Raw genomic sequence first — 17,318 nt, 5'->3', positions numbered from 1 at the left:
AAATAATTGAAATGGGTATATATTTGTTTTTTGTTTAGTTGCCTAATAATTATGCACAGTAATAGTCACCTGCACACACAGATATCCCCCTAAAATAGCTCAAACTAAAAACTACTTCCAAAAACATTCAGCTTTGATATTAATGAGTTTTTTGGGTTCATTGAAAACATGGTTGTTGTTCAATAATAAAATTATTCCTCAAAAATACAACTTGCCTAATAATTCTCCACTCCCTGTAACTGCTTTTTTGTTTGTTTGCATGTTTTTGTTTTTTTGTTCTCTTCTGTTCTCTGTTTCACAATTTTTCTCTTTTGTGCAGTGAAACCACAGCATCTTTATGTAGCAAATTGTTGTTCGCTGCTATTTAACGTTCAAAATCACATGTAGCAAAACACAGGCTCCAATATGACCAAATTGGTCATTACTGCCAAATGTTTTTTCTGATTACGTGTATGCTCTACTGTAATCTGGCCCAGTTTCCATTTCCTTTACAGTGAATATTGTGGTTTTAGCTGTCTGTTAGTAATGGATGACAGTTCATATAGAATTGAGGTCATGCAAACGTGATACTGGATATGATAGTGGGTGGGGGTGACAGGAATAGCCCCAGCTACCCACTCTTCTCAAAACCCTGACCCTCCCTGCTTGGTGAGGAATGTTAGAGCCTTCTGGACTACAGTTAGACTGACAGACCTGGTCTGACTAAAGACAAATCATACAAGGTTGGTCTTTCTTTCCGCTTCTACGAGTGGCTTTGGTTTTGATTGCTATTTGACTTCTAATGCATGACTTTCAGTTGAAGCTTTTTTTTTTTTTTTGTTTCGTTTTGGTTTGTTTGGGGTTAAAATAATTTACTAAGATTAGTTGCATTTTGGGTTGCAATTAGTTTGAACTTATCAACTAATGTTTTATAATTTAAAAATAAAAAGTTGTAACGAGGATTGCACTTAACATTGTGTAAAAGGACAGTGCTCAAAATGTTGAGCCCGTTATTGTTTTTTTGTTTTGTTTTGTTTTTTATTAATTGACTGGACAAGCAATAAAAATAAAAATAAAAAGATCTTCTTGGATTGCCAAACTCATTAAAATGCCAATTGGCTTGCCAGGAATGTGCTTTTAATGAGAAATCAATGTTGGTCCAAACTCCCTTTAGTGCAAGGATTTCTACTGCCACATTTTTGGCGCCTACAAAGACGCATCCTAAAACTTTATTTTACCCATGTTAAAATGGTGTTGACATGTAAAGTGTGAATAAGGAACAGAGGAGAGAGAAGGTGGATTGAGGAAAGCTGGAGACCATGATGTAAAGGTACAACTGCACGCTCTTATTAATCTGGCCTTGGGAGAGGGTTTAACTCTAGTTCGTTCAGCAGTAGCCTGACTCTAATGGCACATTTACATGCATTTACACACGTACTCTTTCAGGGTTATACAATTTACACATGAACATCAACTTTAACCAAGTTTACTTTAATCTGCGCTACATAGTTCCTTCTGCAGAGTTCACCGGGACTGTGTGACTCTTGGTGTTTAATGTCAACCCTCACTTACATACATATGTACTCCTGCTTGTTCATTCAGTTTTTTTAGCCTTTATCAACCCCGTACTTAAAACACCAGAAGTCACATGCAGTCTATGCTTATAGTGGAGAGTCAGCGTTTAAAAAAGTGGAACTGTCATATTTTCTTCAGGGGGTGTTTGAGTTTCATATGATGGTTATTGTCTGGGGAAGTGGCCCACATCGTCACATGCATTTGGGACATTTAACTGACTCTAAGACATTAATATTGAAACATTTGTGCAGGGCTGTTTAGGGTAAGAGACTAACCAGGCATGGTAAGGTGATCTGATATTTCACTTCTTGTGTTATGATCATACTGCTCTACTAACATTTTGGATTAATGACTATGTAATTAGGAAATTTGATCGTCTTTAATGATCAATTTCTAGTTTAACTTATTTTAATTTAGCTTTAAAAATGTAAGTGTTTTTCCTTGCTCTATAGTTTATTAAGATAGTTTGTTGTAAGCCTGTTAATAATAGTGTGGGGTTTTTTTTTATTTACAAGTGTGTCTTAATAATTTTGGGCAATATCTGGTTTTTCAGTATTTTTAAAATGAAGCTCAAGAAATAATCATAATTTTGTTTTGGGGGGTTATTAGCCTTATTCAAGAGTACCGAGTATCCTTACACAGGTGGGCATAAATCAGTAATATGACCAGGATGAAATGCATGAAAGCATACATTGCTCTGGTCAGTAGGAATGTGAAAGGCTCTATGATATGATAATGATTGTGCATCACAGTCAACTGCAACACAATTAACTTGACTTTTTTTGTAGCAAAAATTATTTTAAAAATGTGTATTTGTAAGGAATTAAAATATTAGGCTAAATGTCTTAATGTCCCGGCCTGTTACTCTGACAAAACCAGACATCCGAAGATGTAAGTTATGAACATCTTTGGCTATTATAAGACTTTGTTGTCCAAATATGAATTGGAGCAGTGAGAAAGTAATAGTTGGTAGTTACAGCTCCCCTTAGCTTTACTGGGTATACTTGATAAATAAAATACAAAACAAAAATCTGTTGTTTGAAAATATTTACAGTACCTATACCACCACCCGGTATACGGTTAATACCACAGCTGCTCTAAGTTAATAGTGTTGGTAATTACCATTCTTTGTGTTTCTGTAATGATTAATCCACCAGTAAGCTCAAGCGCTTTAATTGAAATTGTATTTATTAATGCTAAGATATAATTGTTGTTATTCATAATTTCCAAATGTACTGTTTTACAGAAAAGCTGAAATAAATAATAAAGCATGTTGGGTTTAAAAACAAAACAAAAACAAAGATACAAAGTCGCAGTTGTTTGTATCCATTTCTGAAGAGAAAAATTTGTCAAATTTAGTTAAATCTAACTTCTCAGAGAAATCCAGCGTTCTGGCTTAAATTGGGTATTAAAAGCGTAAATTTACCTAAAAAATAACACCATAAATTTTTAGTTTCAAATAGCTGTTTTTTTGTTTTTATGACAGGTGGTATAATACTTCTGTTGAGGGCTATATAGTCATAACTTTTTTTCCCCAACAAAACAAAATCCAGACTGCAGTTCCATCATACTAAGAGCCCAGATGAATTGAACTGTGTGACACTTTTGCCCTGAAGGTTTTTAACCTTCAGCCACTATTTTATTTAAGTGGCTTCAGCTACCTCTCAGCAGTTCCTCTCAATCTCTTCTTGTGATGACAGTGTACCACAGAATAAAGTCAAGTCAAGACTTCCATAACATTTGATTTGTGGTTGCTTTTAAAGCCATGTTTGAAAAACAGCTGGATAACCCCACGCTGAGAGATCAGGGAGCATCACATGACATTTTTAACATGTATGGAGTCAGCTGAGAGGTGTTACTTGGGTTCATTGACCTCTGTGCTCAGTGAGCGTCAGTGGCAGCATGTGCTGACATGTAATATGTGGTGATCTGAAGTAACCTCTCTGTCTGAGCAGCAAAAGCAGAAGAGAAACAATGATACCCCCTCTTGAGGCAGATATAGAGCCTTATGCAATCAGAGTGTTAAACGCAGCTCATCAGTCACTGATGTTTTCTATGTTTACAGTTTGCTCCAAGGCGCATTTGCCACAGCGGGGAGACGGAGTAAATCTCGACAGACAGCTAATTAACATATTTATGATTGCTCGAAAACCTTATGATAAGCAGCCTTGATTACAACACATGACACAAATGCATTTACGGCCCTTTCCATCCAAATCTTCTTTCTCTTGTATTGTTGCCAACTGTGAGGAAAAGTGATACAGGATTTTTATCCCAACTGATTGTTTCCATTTTGTTAAAAAAGTTGTTTTTAACAATTCCCTCCTCAGGATGTGTTTTACATTGATTTATTTTTCACTCCTGTCTTCTGATTATCTGCTCGTGTGTTTCTGTTACCCAAGGCGTGTCGAGACTTTTTGGACCTAGCCGAGACTCACAGTAGGAGATGGCAGCGGGCTCTGCAGTATGAGCGAGAGCAGCGTACCCATCTAGAGGAGACCATTGAGCAGCTAGCCAAGCAGCATAACAGCCTGGAGCGAGCGTGGAGGGAAGCACCCACGCTTGTTTCCAGCGCACCCAGTGCCCCTACCACCAACAAGGGTGAGACTGGCTGTCTGTTAGTCGCTCCTGTGGACCTTAGCACGGGACTCATACCAATAGCTAAAAATCACACGTAGCCTTGGGTTTAGTATTATAGACTCTCCTCATGTGGAGGACAGAAGTTTTGAGCTGTGTCAGAAGATTTTAATTAGACAGCAGTTAAGATGTAAATAGTACTTATCTTAAGAGTCTCTTTGGTTTGTTTATATTCTCATGAGTTTTTGGCTGGAAGTGATCTAACTTTTAGCTATGCTCTAAAAAAGTTACGCAGAAAAAGCCACAGTTTATATTTTGTAAAAACAAATTGAGCACCCATGAACTTAACCTGGGGACCCATTTCCAGCCCTCCTGTGATCTCTGTCTCTGCTGTTTATAATGAGGGTTTAAAACATAGTTGAGTCCCTCTTCCTTCCTTTAACCTTAAACGCAATTGTTAATTCATACAGAGGATAATTATATTTTAACCACTTAGGCAGAACATCAGAAACACCAGGTCCTGTGGGAACCACAGTTTCTTCAAACTTTCATTACCTTTTATACTATTTTTGCCATTTGTCACTACTTGCTATCATAATGGCAGATATGAAATTTGAACCTTTAACACAGTAAATGGTTAGTTTAGAGTTTTTATTATTTATACATTATACAGAGCTTCTACATAGCAAACATACTCCCTCCCCTTTCCCTCTTTTACCCTTTAATTGTACTTTATATAAACATTTGTGCTTCTCACTTGGAAGCTGGTTAAAACCCATAATGGATCACTGAACACAGTGAACGTACTGAGTGCTAAATAGTCAGTACTAAATATAAGAAGCATGCCCTGAGGTACTTGCATCATTCAGGCTAGTTACCCAACAGGAACACTGCCAATTTTACGATTAAGCTAATTATTCCCCGATTAATCACCACTGGTATGTGATTATATGCCTGTCTCTCCTGAACACTGCAGAATACAAACTCACTGTTTTTCACTGGGATGTCTGTGTGGACTCATAAATGTATATGTCCACTTGAAGGGAGTGAGAGGTCACGGAAAGAGGAGGCAAGTGATGAAGATGAGGATACTGAGTACTTTGATGCCATGGAGGATTCCCCTGCGTTTATCACAGTGACTGCCAGTGAGAGCACGCAGCACAGGTCAGTCTCACACAGGAATCCGTGCAGTCTCTGCTCTCTTTTTATGTATTCATTAAAAATGCACTGTAAGAAAAAATGGATATGAGAAATATAGTTTAACCATGCACGCTCCAAATTGTCAAAGCTGAGTTTGACGCTGGGTGACGTCTGAGCGGGGCTCTGACGATAGCTGATGGCATGAGAAATCGAAGAGTGGCGTGTCCTTTTCTGTCATGTGTTCACTTTCGGTTGTACAAATAAAAACCAGCCTTAGACTCTCACAGCGGTCGGTTTTCCTGCAGACAAGTTACCCAATTTTTGTGTCATGTGACATATCCGTCAACTCCAGTTTCACAGTATTCATCTGCAATACTCAGCAATCTCTCCCCTCCCTTGTGTATATTGTGTTTGCATGTGTAAAGGGGAAACAAGAGCGTGAGGGGATTTTGGCGAGATTGTGTCCTGCGTCGCTGTAGAAAATACTTTCATTTTGTTCCAGGCGATCTCAGAGTAATTTGAGCGGAGCGAGCGGAGGCCATCCCGGTGACTGGAACCAGGACGACCATGTAAGTGTCTTCCCAACATGCCTGACTAATGGCACTGACATTTGTTAAAGGAGCAAATATTTTTAATCTCAAAATAGATTCATTTCTGCTGCTGCTGCAAAGCTCACACCTCATTGATTTATTTATGTAACATCTTCACTTGCTGCTTTCACAAGTATCCTTCCCTGCCGTGCTTAAAGAAGGATGCAAGGATACGCACACAAACTTTGCCAGTGGTTTGAATCATTTAGTACTCAAACATCTGTTCTTCTTCTCCCTCAGCTCTTTCTAATATTTTTCTCTCTCTCTCTCTCTTACACATCTGTGTCTTCTCTCTTTTTCTCCTGTCTTTCTCTTGCTCTGTCGCTACATCTGGAGATATGCTGCCAAGCTGTCCACAAAATTGAAAGTATTGTCTCAAACTTGTATATCCACCCTCTTCTCCTCACCTAATCCCAGATGTCTCCAAGCTGTAACGATGTGTCAGGAAAGGAGCTTCAGCCGCGCAGACAAAGGCGGAGTCATATCCCAGACAAACCCAACTACTCCCTCAATTTGTGGAGCATCATGAAGAACTGCATCGGCAAGGAGCTTTCTAAAATCCCCATGCCTGTAAGTGTAGGCGTGCTCCCGGTTCTTCTTGCTGGCAGGTAAATCTGTAAGGATTGCATCTTATGAGTTTCTCTCCGTTATCTTCCTTTCAGGTAAACTTTAATGAGCCTCTGTCGATGCTGCAGCGCCTCACCGAGGACCTGGAGTATCACGAGCTTCTAGACAAGGCAGCCCGCTGCGACTCCTCACTAGAACAGATGTGCCTGGTCGCTGCCTTCTCTGTCTCTTCCTACTCAACAACGGTCCACCGGACAGCCAAGCCCTTCAACCCCCTCCTGGGCGAAACGTACGAGCTTGATCGCTTGGAGGAATTTGGCTACCGCTCGCTGTGTGAGCAGGTAATGGCACAGCTACAGAGAGATTTTGTTTGCATGCTTCCTGATGTGCACGCACAGTTATTCAACACACACACACACACACACACACACACACACACACACACACACACACACACACACACACACACACACACACACACATGACGGTACACAAGGTTAAACAGAGCCTTTGTGTTTCTGTGTCCTCTCAGGTGAGCCATCACCCACCTGCAGCTGCACATCATGTGATTTCCCAAAGAGGCTGGACCTTATGGCAGGAGATCACCATCGCCAGCAAGTTCCGAGGCAAATACCTCTCCATAATGCCTCTGGGTAAGACCGCTAACAAACTTCATGCGTAAATAATAATTATATGCCTGCTGTGTTGTGCTATGTAATAGAAAATCATGTAAGTAGTGAAATATAAATCTTCTGAGGTGGAAATGCATTGCCTGTGCTCTGAGCATTAATGTGCTGGATGACAGATTCAGAAGCACAAAACCAAACAATAATGCGCAACTGCAAATTAGCAATAAAGCAGATGTGAGAATCTGTCTTTTGTCGCCGTGTGTCCCCAGGTGCCATTCACCTGCAGTTCCACGCCAGCGGGAACCACTATGTGTGGAGAAAGGTCACCTCCACAGTGCACAACATCATTGTGGGCAAGCTGTGGATTGACCAGGTCTGTTTATTATGTTTAGTTTATCGACATCATGCCTTAATACCACTGAGCTTCCTGAAAAGCCCGTAGATGTTTTCTTCTAGCAGAAGTGTGTGGGGAATCAACGTAAAGCTTTTTAACAATTCAACAAGTAGCTCCACAGTATCCGGGGATTTGTCTTTAGCTTTGATCTAAATAACAACCTCTTGTTTCTTTGAGATGCCCCAGTTATAGTGTGGAGGGAGGTTTGAGGGGCAGGCTTCACATGTGTCTATTTGGAACTATAAAACCCCATCCACCTCCACCACCTACATTTTTTTCCCTGTCCTGCTTTCGTGTGTCACATCCATCTGTCAGTGTGCATTTGTGTTTGAATGCTCATTTTAAAGAATCCATGAAGAAGAAAAACACAGATTATATCCACTGGAATATAAGCTCTTGTGTATAATAACAAAGCGTCAACCTGTTCCTAACATGAAAAAGTAAAAGTACAAATATCCTAAATTACTGAATATTTGTAGTATTTGTTTCTTAAAGGTACTCTACAGACTTGAAATACATTCCATTTCAATTCAGTTTTTTTTTTTATATGGCACCAAATCACAGCACTCACCTTAATGTGCTTTACATTGTAAGCTAAAGACGCTACCATGATAGAGACATAACCAACCCCATGTCCCTCTATGAGCAAGCATTTAGTGAAAATTGGAAGCAAGGAAAGGAAACAATCTAAAAATAAATTACTCACATTAGGGTCTGTTTTCTGATCAAATGTACAAATGCTATCAGTTTTTTTTCCTTTTGAGTGTAACAAAATCACCAGCTCTGTGTTGAGATAAATGTAGTTTTGTCATCTCTGTATTGTATTGTTCTCTTCAGTATATTCACCTTCATTCTCTTTGCATTGTTCTGCCACTCGGCTGTCCTCCTTTGCAGAACGGGGTCACCCAAACAGCTTCATATTAACCTACAGCTACACTCTCTGTGGTTGGCTATAGCGGAGCACAATTGTCAGTAATAAAACAGCTGAAACAAGCGAGGCACTGACAAAGAATGTATTTTTACATCACAATCACACCAGCATAAACCTTCATTTTCTCCGCATGGTGGCTATTTTTAATATTTTCTTTTCATGGCTGTCATATGCTGCAAAATCAGATTAACCCTGTAACACCCAAGTGTATCTTTTTGATAGATGATTTTTCTTTTCTTTTTTTTCTTTTTCAAAAGTTTTAATAAACCACAAATAAATAGGATTTTCTGAAACATTTTCATGGTTTGGGCTTTACAGGGTTAAGCATGAGACCTTAAAGGTACAGCCCACTGCAGTGTCCAGCACTGTGCATGCACATCCTTGCAGGACAATGCAAGGACCTGCTTACCACATGTCTTGTTTGCAGTAACAAGAGTAGTAGTAGTCTACACATAAGCACATTGTTTGAGTTTGTTTAGTGTGTGTGACAGATGGACAGGTAGAATGAAATAGTGGTGGATTTACCTTAACTGTCATTCCAAATTGAATCTTCTAAGTCCTGACTCACTGTGAAACTCGCTGTGATATGTTCACTGGCTCAAATGTCATTGTTCTCTCTTTCTTGCTCTCATTCTGTATTTTTTTGCGTGTCTGTGTTTGTGCAGTCGGGAGACATTGAGATTGTGAATCACAGGACCAAGGAGACCTGCCAGCTCAAGTTCTCTCCCTACAGTTATTTCTCCAGGGATGTTCCACGCAAGGTAAACTCTTTGTTTTCCACACTCTGCTGACACCCAGCCTGGGTGTGACGTTGCGGTGTGGGGTTCATTTGTGTGATGCTGCCTCCTGCTGGACAATACCAACAAATGTATTGCTTTGTGTAATAAGCTTAGTGTATGAAGTCAGATCTCAATAACACCCTTTTGTGTTGTAACACTTGCTTAAATAAAGAGCATATTTATTTGTTTGGAGCAAATTTAAATGTAGTCATGTTCTGCTGATGGGACTGGGTATTTACATACCTAACATTACTTGGAAAGAGCAGCTCTGTGCTTGTGTTTCTAGCTTCTGTTTTCTCTTTTTTTTCCAGGTGACAGGTGTGGTGGCAGACAGCGGGGGCCAGGCTCACTACATCCTCTCTGGTACGTGGGATGAGAAAATGGAAAGTGCCAAGATCGTTCAGAGCAGCCGAGGAGGCAGCGGGTCAGAGGGCAAGCAGAAGATGGTCTACCAGACTCTGTCCCCCAAACTGCTGTGGAAAAAATACCCGCTCCCGTAAGCCAACAGCCATAGCTGAGTAAACAGCTGCGATGTGTGATAAATGTCATGGAACTCCACAGTGTACCTTATGCCAATTCCTTCTTGCCTTGTCAGGGAGAACGCTGAGAACATGTACTACTTCTCAGCTCTGGCACTGACCTTAAATGAGCTGGAGGATGGGGTGGCAACGACCGACAGCCGTCTGAGACCAGACCAGAGGCTGATGGAGGACGGGCGATGGGATGAAGCAAACTCCGAAAAACAGAGGCTAGAGGAGAAACAAAGAGCAGTGAGAAGGAGGAGGGAAGCAGAGGCCTCAGACGCTCTGGATGAAGGTATGAGACTGAGAACAGTGAGAGTGAGTGTGTGTCTGTCTGCGTCTAGTGATGAGAAAGGAGAAAGAAAGCAAGAGTCAGGGCATAAAGTTATTTTATGCATGTATGGTAGTAAAAGTCCCAATCATTATTAGATTAGACAATGTCAGGTGGGAGCTGGAGCATTATTTTACTACAAATATCATTACAACAGATAAATTACTGAATTAGAAAATCCCTCAATAGAAATATTTGATTAAAAGGGATCTGTGGCATGCTGTGCTACATAATCAAGGCTGAGCTCATACCCAAGTATTAGATCAAATGATTAATAAGCAGTAACTGAATAATTTACCTAAGCTTCTTGAGCTCTATAATTTAGATGTAAGAGTTTTAAGAGTTCACGTTAAGAAAGCAGGGCTCATTAAGAAAACTAAGAAGAGATGGTTATAATAAATAAATAAAGAGTTTAAATCTTACAGGGACCTCAGCAGACACTTTTCATCCTCGTGGCATTCCTGTGTGTGTGTTGTGCGTAGGCTAGATTGTTTTTGATGTACCCATGACTTGTCTTTCTTTTCCTCCCTCTATTGATGGTCAGAGTGTGATTATGACTCTGGTGAGTGGGGGTTGCCCTGTACCCCTCCGTTGTGCATCACTCCCACACACACACACACACACACACACACACACAAACACACAAACGCCATCCTCTGTGTTACTCTGTGTGGTCTGCCTCAGTGTTGGGAACTGCATGAAACCCTTCTCATGTCAATTTCTCCAAATAATGACTCAGGAAAAAAAACACACTTTTTCCTGCACACATGCAACATTTTCATTCAGAACTGGCCTCGGTAACATGTTGCATTTAAGAAAATGATTTAACATTACAAGTATTCTCAGTGTGCTCTGGTGAAGCCACATTAGCAAGTGATTAGATTGGATTTCTTCCTGCATTGCCATTATGCTTTTTCTTTTTTTTCGATTGGACACTTTTCTGGTGCACTTTTCTAGTTTTTTTTTATATGCTTGTTTTTCGTTTTGACTGCTCTTTTTATGAAACAGATTCATTTTTTAGTTCAGGGACTTCCAAAAGTTTGAGTATAGCTCCTTCACCATGAGCCTTTCAGGTTTTGACATATTTGCACAATGTGTGCTCATTTGTTTCTTTATCACTACTATATGCATTGTATGAAGGTGAAATGATCTGAGTGTGAATAGCCTGCGAGTGTGGCTTCTCCATTAGAGGATAATCGGATCAAACCAATGGATTAATACCTGTGATTTTTTTTTCCCTCCCTCACAGGTAGAGAATATGAAGGCTACCAGCCATTGTGGTTTTACCAGAGGAGGGACTCAGTTACTGGAGAGACAAGCTTTGTGTACAAGGGGGGTTACTGGGAGGCAAAGGAGAGACAGGACTGGAGCCTGTGTCCTGACATCTTCTAACCCAGGAACCTCCTCTGGGATCACACCTAACCTCATGAGACAGTGAACCGCTCCACCTCTGGTCCTTAAGCATCGGAGCGAACGAGCACCATGTGGACCTTTTTTTTCTTTTTTTGTGTGTGAACATGAGAATGTGTATGTTTCGCACACTCTCAGATTACACTGTACCTCCAAATGTACACTCTATGGGCGTTCCCCGAGTAGTCCTATTTGACACTATACTCAAACAGCCGTGACAGAGTTGTAACACCACACAGTAAAGCTAACCCGCTCAGTCCTGATGCTCTGGTGTGCCGGAAATGCTACCCACAATGCACTTTTCTGTGTTCACTCCACTACAGAGTTTCCCAAATTGGATAGAAACCCACATCAAAGCTGCTCATGATTATAAACTGATTAAAAAGAATAAAGAGGGACATAAAAACAGAACACACAACAGTATTTCAATATTTGTAAGAAAAATGTCTTCACCCTCAGTTTTATTCAGTACAACAGAGATTAACCTGGGCCTACTTTATTAATTAGCCTCCTCATTTTCTTTATGGTAAACATTTTAAGTGCTCATTATTTGCCTCTTTTGATATGTTAAAGCCGGGCTTAGAGCAACCACCGGTCACAGGGAAAACATGTGTTTATTTCCCAACCGGCTGATGAGTGATCGCTGACAGTTGCTGTGAGATCGACTGCTAAAACTCCATTCACAGGCCTAGAGACCAGTCGGTCACCCCTCCTCCAGGAACCACTGGTTACTAAGGAAGCGTGTATATTACGAGATCGGTTGGCAAGTGGTTGCAGGAGGTTGCAGACGCTTGCATGAAATTGGTTCATGCAAGAGGTTTTCGGTGCTGCATTGAAAACCTCTTTGTGATTGCTGCTAGCATGTGCTAGCACTTTGCCTCAGTCACCAGCAGTTTGCAAGGGGGGGTGTTGACTTTTTTGCCAACTACTTGCCAAGTGGTAGCGAGTGAAAATTCACTGAAACCATAAAGTAAAAGTTGCACCTTGTATTGGTTGCAACCGCCAGATGCAATTTTTACTTTCACTTCTCTGGTCTGTTTTGCCCTTTTCAGTACAACTCTGAGAGGGTTTCGCTAACAGCCAAAGCAGGCACAAGGAGCCTGTGGGTATAGCATTCTCTGATTTTTACCCGACGATAGCAAGCAAGCTGGTTGAGGAATACACATTTTTCCGTAGCAACCGGCAGTTGTCAGGGGGTTGCCAAACTATGTCTGTGACTGAGGTATAGAAAGTAATGGATGAAGACTCTGAAATAGTCACAGCTTTGATTGCATGTGTTATAAACTATGGAGAGTCAACGTGTTCAGTAAATATAAAAAAAACATAATTAAATACAGAGAAATGAACGTACGAATAATCACATAATTAACTACAGAAAATGTATCTAATATAACCATAAAGTGAGAAAAAGAATCAGACTAACCTCTGTATCTCGGCTTACAGGTTTTACATTATTCAGTGTTAAATATTTTATTTATAAATAGGTTTATTTTCATCAAGAAGTCTGAGGACAAGTGGGGCAGAGCCCATGTGATTGATTTGTGATATAATGGGCTCTAGAAGTCAGAATTAGCTGACAGACTCGGTGTTGTTATGGAAGAAGATGATATTCTGGGGGGAAAAGTTTAAAAAAAAATTAAAGGTTTGGTTAAAGTGGTTTTTGTCTTAAAAGCTGCTAGAATGAAATAAAACCAGATATTAGGTTTTATGATGTATTATCTTTTTTTTTTCTAAATTCATGTGTGTTTTAAATTTTTATGGTTCTGTTATACATTTTCTGTATTGGTTCGTCAGACGGATTCATTCTAAATATATTTGTATTTCATTTTCAACACATTGAGTCTCCATAATCTACAGCTGTTTGATCCACTAGAGATTGGTTTATGTCAACTAATGAAATATGCATCAAGGCAGTAATCCTTTTTCCATTTGGACTGGATATTAAGTTTTCCCTTTAGGGACGTGCAATTAGTCTGTTTATGTTAGTTATATTAGAAATATGAGCTGTCTCTATGCTTCATTGGATCTCAGTCATCTTAACATTTTCCATTTGTGACTCTGATTAGGAAAAATTATATAGTAGTAGTTTGATTATAACACATTAGTGCAACTGCAGTGGTGACATTAAAACACTTGTATCACTGTCACTGGAATTTCCATCAAAGACCTGAATAAGCACTTTTCACTGTGGTTGACTAGAGGTTAGTACATATCTCTGTGTTGATGTTGAGAAAATCTCACTCTGTACATGAACACTATCTTGTCCTCTGGTGCTCTCCCGTGGCAACACTTACCATATCATCAGTGATCGATTTAACTAGTATCATCTTCAGTGATCGTACAAAGTATTAAGTCTGCGCCCGATCACTGAGGCATTAACAAGTAAACATTAACCCGGGAACACACCGGTTTCTTCTCACTAGTTCCACAGCATCCATCCCTCACTAGTTTGTAGTCCAGATGTTTCCAGTGGAGTTACTGAATTTGAGACTGGAGCGGGTACTCCAAGGAACCCACAGTGGCTTTAGTTGATAGGAGGTCAAAGGTTATAGAAGCAGACAGGGCTGGTTCCTGTAGCGCTCCTCTTTGCAGTCAGCTGTAGCCACAGAGGACAAGCCAGAGCGGCCACTCCAGGCTCTCTGCAGCTCATTTGCCATTTGTGGACTTGCTGATCTGGGATCAGCTCACAGAGGTACACTGAGTCTTTTGCCTTTAACTGACTGAATAAGGGAACGAGTCCCCTGACCTGTGCACTACAAGTCTACAGTGACAAGAGTTTTGAAGAAAAGAAAAAAAACAGTCGATATTTTTTTGTAATTATTGTTAGGAATGTAGAATTTGGAGGTATTGTATCTACCATCCAGCCTATTTGTGTGAATATTTTGTGATAAAACAATGATATTGTAAAAGAAGAATTATACTAATGTGACTATTGAGTTCTCTGTACAGCAGAGGTTAAGGAGGGGGTAGAGGGGGGACTAAATGAGCCTGAAGATAGACACTAACTCAGAGGTGTCCTCAATTTGGCCAAAAACTGTGTTAACACACTGAAAATAAAGTTTTTTATATATAGTTCTTAATACTAACATGTTGTTAGCTGTGGTTCAGTTATTTCCTCTGATGTGTGGGTCATGCAAATGTAAAACACACACACACACACACACACACACACACACACACACACACACACACACACACACACTGGAAAAGAAATTCCTTCACACAAGGAAGAAATGCTAGGATTTAGCCGATAGAGTGAATTTTAAGTGTGATAATATGAGCTCTTAATGTTTACCTGTCTGATTCTTTAGCAGTGAACTAATGATAGTGAGAAGTGAATTCTGGCAATTTTACTCATTTACACAAAAGGTTTTCTTACAGTTTTGAGTTGTGGTTGTCATGAGCATGGTCACTTGTTAAAAGGAATAATTTAGTGTTTGGAAATTAATTTTGTTTTGAAATTTGCTGGAGTTGGATGAGAAGATGAAGCCTTCTCTTGTTGTAAATATGAAGCTACATACGGCAGTTTAGCTTAGCTGTACTCAAAAACACTGGAAATGGGGTAGCTCGGCTCTGACCACCCATCAGTCCCTCTAAATTTCACCTCCATCTTTGCTGGAAGTTTGCCACTTTGGTGCCAGGAGGAAGTCTTGCACATAACTAAAGATGGAAGTTAAACCTAACGTACCCAAAATTTGGTACCAAAATCTGTCTTGAAAAATGAAACAAATAAGATCCATGTTAGTTTATCAGATCTCCAGCTGCTGGTAGCTTATATCCTGTTTCCAGTCCTCTTAATCCTAAAAAGTGACTGCTGCCTGTAGCCTTACAATGTGTCCTGTTGGAGAGAAGGAGGCACATAAGCACATTTCCCAAAGTGTTGAGCCTTTTCTTTACATTTTCTTTCTGCTATCCTTCTTTTCTATTTCATAAATGTGTATCAAAGACTTGTCATTGTACATCGCCACTTGAACATGATGAAAATGTGGAGGTTCCCTGCAGATTTACTTTAATAAATTGTGTTTGAGATTATTTTATATTTGAGAATACATATTATATTTTCAATGATAATGGAGAGCTCATCTTAGGTTTAAATCAATATATTTCCAAACAAAAAGATGACCTCAGTACTTGATGGTGACTTGCCTACTGAAGTTGTCCCTTTTAAGGGCCTGTACAGTATTGGACAGCTGTAGCAATAAAGCGGTGGAGGTGTAGATTTGTTAGTTTGTGGCTGTTGTTTGTTCAAAGACTTGTTGTCTGCCTCGTTTAGAAAGGGGAAAAAACACAACCAAAGTGTAAGAGAAGAGTGTGTTGTAGACTAAATAATCCTCTTCATCTGCCTTCCCGATCTCAGAGGGTTCAAATGTAAACCCTCCCCACCGCTGTTTATCTCATCTCATCTGAACCTGATGCTTAATTCACTACGATGTGATTCTTGGCTTTAATTTTCTTGTTTTTATTTTCTGATCTGATTTCTTCCTTCTCAATGGGTGCCATTATTCCTATATTGGTGTTTTCATACTATTTGTGTGCATAGCGAGTTTGATTTGTGTGCACGTGCAGCATTACATATCCTGCTTTTCAGTGCTGCTCAGTTTTGAGGCAGAAATAGGCTGATGCTGATGATGACGACGAAGATGGGGAGATTTTTCTTGCCTTGTCTAAACTAAACCTTGCTTCTTATTCGACAGTGACTCGCAGCTTTGTGGTGAGATTACGGTGATATTAACAATCCATACGATTGGTAGAAATTATGAGATGTTTCACAATAGCGACCTGGCACAGGATTGAGGTGACTGACCTGCCTTGATAACTCTTACTCCCAAATACACAAAGGTGTATTCAGGTGTTACTGCGTATTCAGCTGAGGTTTTTCTTTTTTCCTCCCCCTTTTTTAAAAAATAAAATTGTGTATTTTCTCCCTTAATTTATACTCGTATAACACTGTCTTTAAACAGCAAAGACAAAACGGTGAAAAAAGAAGATAATAAAGTTGTTATTGTTGACACTGGATACCAGTCTCTTCTCATTTGTTTCTTCTCTGACCAAAGGATGAGTTGAACTGGCAGAACAGAGAAATGTTTGAGTTTAAAGTCGATGTCCCACTAATGAAACATGACACTCTAAACAGTTTTTATGAAAGTGAATAAAACATTATTTGTATCATTGCTTATTCCAATCATGAAGTGCATATTCAATGTACTGTTTTCTTGGGTAGACAACAGAAGCTTTCTTTAAAATGAGAAAGGTGAGAGTTCTTTGGAGTCAATGACTGCCTGAAGTTTAGAACCCATGAACATGGACATCCATGGACTCCCTTGTGATGCTCTGCCAGGCCTTGTTTGTGGGTTTCTCTGCCTTCATTTTTGTCTTCAGTGACTGAAAAGCTCCTCTATTGGGTTATCAGGTGACTCGACCATCTATTAATATCCCATTTCTTTGCTTTGAGAAACTCTTGGGCTGTTTTTACTATATGTTTTGGGTCATTATCCATTTTCACAGCGTAGCATCATCAGATCAGTTCTGCAGAATTGGAGTGAGTCTAAGCAGAGAGTAAAGCCCTGTGCACGTCACAGTTCATCCTGCTGCGTCTATTAGCAACCACATCAATAAACACTAGTGACCTGGTTCCACTTGCAGCCTTATGCCCATGCCATATACATACATTTAAATGAGGGAACAGACTTCCTCTGGCCATAAAACTTTATACATTTTCCAATTATTTTCCAGCCTCTGAAAAGGTGGGACAGTGCACAAAATTGTCTGTAATTCCTAAACAGTTTATGCAAAACTTTTGAAAAAACAAAACAAGACACTGATTGATTTTAAAACCACTGCAGTGGTTTACAGAGGTAAAACTACAAGAAATATTAGTATTTAGATATTTAAGTA

The 17,318-nt window shown here is 39.7% G+C and overlaps 1 protein-coding gene across 4 annotated transcripts in view; it reads left to right on the top strand.

The window, feature by feature from the left end:
* osbp2b (oxysterol binding protein 2b) overlaps positions 1 to 16,433 on the top strand; it is a 58,005-nt gene extending 41,572 nt beyond the window's left edge. For 3 of the 4 annotated variants that reach the window (XM_005722150.2, XM_013914522.1, XM_013914523.1), the window contains exons 4-14: positions 3,957 to 4,155; positions 5,175 to 5,295; positions 5,774 to 5,840; positions 6,279 to 6,431; positions 6,524 to 6,769; positions 6,961 to 7,081; positions 7,327 to 7,430; positions 9,048 to 9,143; positions 9,473 to 9,657; positions 9,757 to 9,977; positions 11,263 to 16,433. In XM_005722150.2, the coding sequence (XP_005722207.1) occupies positions 3,957 to 4,155; positions 5,175 to 5,295; positions 5,774 to 5,840; positions 6,279 to 6,431; positions 6,524 to 6,769; positions 6,961 to 7,081; positions 7,327 to 7,430; positions 9,048 to 9,143; positions 9,473 to 9,657; positions 9,757 to 9,977; positions 11,263 to 11,405 (1,656 nt within the window). In that variant the 3' untranslated portion in view covers positions 11,406 to 16,433. Of the gene's footprint in view, positions 1 to 1,740; positions 1,838 to 3,956; positions 4,156 to 5,174; positions 5,296 to 5,773; positions 5,841 to 6,278; positions 6,432 to 6,523; positions 6,770 to 6,960; positions 7,082 to 7,326; positions 7,431 to 9,047; positions 9,144 to 9,472; positions 9,658 to 9,756; positions 9,978 to 11,262 lie in introns of those variants that run through there. The other variant, XM_013914525.1, reaches the window with a different exon arrangement.
* Positions 16,434 to 17,318: the final 885 nt, after the last annotated feature.

Source organism: Pundamilia nyererei, unplaced genomic scaffold (assembly GCF_000239375.1).
Source record: "Pundamilia nyererei isolate P.nyererei 1_Seehausen unplaced genomic scaffold, PunNye1.0 scaffold00006, whole genome shotgun sequence".
NCBI classification, from domain to species: Eukaryota; Metazoa; Chordata; class Actinopteri; order Cichliformes; family Cichlidae; genus Pundamilia; species Pundamilia nyererei.
Note: the sequence above shows the minus strand (reverse complement) of the source record. Positions and strands in the feature narration are given on the sequence as shown.